Here is a 2500-nt window from a genome sequence, read left to right as displayed (position 1 = left end):
CCCCACGGTCAACAACTTGCCGACAGTTCATCATTCACAATCGGAAAGCCCGTTCATTTCACTGAAACTGAAAGTATTCCATCGCATCGGCTCGCCCGGGGTCGGGGGGGGGGGGGGGGGGGGGGGGGGGCCGTAGTGGGAGGGTTCGCCCAGGGGGGCATATAAGCTAGAAACGCTACTGGCTGTGGGAGTGTGAGGATGAGGAAGAGGATGAAGAGTAGTAGGATGATGAAATAGTGTGATATATATAGTGTGTGCATAGAAAAATCAGGGAGTGCCTTAGGCAAGTTCTAATTGGAAGTAGAGAAATACACAAATACACACACACTTTTACTTAAGCCCTCCTCACACACACACACACACACACACACCCCTCTTCTAACGAACCCCCCCCCCCCCCCCCCCCCCCAGCTCCGTCCGTGGCCCCCCAGTCCATCCAGGTGGCCCCCGAAGGCCCCACCAGCCTGGAGCTGAGCTGGGACGCTCCGCCCCTGGACACACAGAACGGACCCATCCAGGGATACAAGGTAACACACACACACTCTCTCACACACACACACACACACACTGTCTCTGACACACACATACTGTCTGACACACACACACACACACACACACACACACTGTCTGACACACACACACACACACACACACTGTCTGACACACACACATACTGTCTGACACACACACACTGTCTGACACACACACACACACATTGCTGGTTGTCCATCATATCTAATGATGACAGTCTTGTTCTGGCTGAAGAGTCCAGTCCTGGATCCTTGGTTGAGGCTGCAGACCGTACCTGTGACACTGCTGCTGGGTGCAGCAGGGGCGGAGCCTTATTGCACGCTCTGCCGTGCGTTGTTGTTGTTGTTGTTGTTATTGTGTACGCTGCTGTTCCAGATGTCCCACTCCGTGTGAGACATGTTTCCGGCAGACCCCCGTGTGTCCGGGCAGCCTCATATAGGGACTGCCCTGCCCCCCCCCAACTGGGGAACGGCCTAGAAGAGGTGGCACAAAAATTGCCCACTCAGCACTCTGCCTGGGCAGGACAGCGCACCTGCCAGCACATCCCACTATGCGATCGAAAAACAAAACATAAACCATTTAAATGGAGCATAAGGACACTCCTGGATGGCAGCCACGCTGCAGACAGACCACAGCGCACAACAGCAGTTATTGCCAGCGAGCTGAAGCGCTTTTTTAAGGGTCTGGGGAGGTTGGGATGTGGGTATAGGGATGAATGAAATCACTGCTATATAACTTTGTTTGTATTCCTTCTATGTATGTAACTCTCCTACTGTGTACTATTTGCCCCACTATTTTAAGACTGTATATTTATTTGCCCAGGGACTGCGGGTGGAAATGAGCTGTTTTAGCTATAACCTTGTACAGTGCATCTCTCCCTATTCTATAGGGTAAATGTCTACTGTACCTTGTCCCTGTCTTAAAAATAAAAATCAATCAATCAATCAATCAATCAACCAATGGGGATGTGGCGGCACTCAGTGAAACCAAGCTCCTAGAGGAGGTGAGAGAGAGCTACACGTTCTTTTGAGAGGAGGACATCGTCATGGGGTGGGTTTTGCGATTAAAAACAGCCTCTTACCCAAGCTTACCGGAACACCAGTAGGCTTTAGGGAAGGGCTCATGACTCTCCCTCTCACCCTGGTAAGAGCCTGCGTACCCACTTAACCATCTCAGGATGAAGAGAAGGATCACTTCTACCAGACACTTGATGATGAACTCAATCACCTCCCACGCAGTGACTAAAAAAAACATTTTGCTCTGTGATTTTAATGCAAAAAAACGTGCAAAACTGGAGTGGAGTGATTGGGCCACATGGCGTTGGATGAGTCGACTCCAATGGCGTAAGACTTCTCAGTCTGTGCTCAGAACATGACCTTACCGGCACAAATACCATCTTCCAGCAAAAGAGCAAAAGGCATCTGGGATGCAACCAGAAACACACACACGCACACACACACACACACACACACATACAGTAATTTATCTATGTCCCAGACAGAACAACAGACAGAAATAAAGTTTCTCAAATTCATATATTGTGCACCCCAATTCTCTCTCTCTCTCTCTCTCTCTCCCTTTCTCTCTCTCTTTCTCTCTCTATTCCCCCCCCCCCTCCAGCAGTTGGAACTTCCAACACAAGGTTATCTGTCCCCTGTACACACATTGATTTCTTCTGGAGAGGAATAGGAAAGAGTGAATGTAATATTTGTGAAGCGGAGCTGTAGAATCCTGATTAGAGGAGAGGAGCGAGGGGCCAGAGGGTACAACACGGAGAGAGGGAGGGAGGGAGGGAGGGAGGGAGGGAGGGAGAGAGGGATAGAGGGAGGGAGGAAGGGATAGAGGGAGGGAGAGAGGGAGGGAGGGAGGGTATTCCACTGAGACAGAGGGAGGGAGGGAGGGGGAGGGAGGGAGGAGGGGGATTAAGAAGAGGAGAAAGGGAGAATGTTTTAAATCACTTCTGACCAGA

At 50.7% G+C, this 2500-nt stretch overlaps 1 protein-coding gene across 1 annotated transcript in view; it reads left to right on the top strand.

Annotated features, from left to right (window-relative positions):
* The window catches only part of LOC311327244 (protein sidekick-1-like), a gene marked incomplete at both ends in the record, with an annotated part of 20472 nt that overhangs the window by 6541 nt on the left and 11431 nt on the right, over positions 1 to 2500 (top strand). Inside the window, one exon of the mRNA XM_084460277.1 lies at positions 412 to 527. Coding sequence (XP_084316403.1) covers positions 412 to 527 — 116 coding nt within the window. The remainder of the gene's footprint in view (positions 1 to 411; positions 528 to 2500) is intronic.

This window comes from Borostomias antarcticus, assembly GCF_949987555.1.
Source record: "Borostomias antarcticus genome assembly, chromosome: 31".
Lineage (NCBI taxonomy): Eukaryota > Metazoa > Chordata > Actinopteri > Stomiiformes > Stomiidae > Borostomias > Borostomias antarcticus.
The sequence above is the reverse complement of the archived record's forward strand: the minus strand, read 5'-3'. Positions and strand labels throughout refer to the sequence as shown.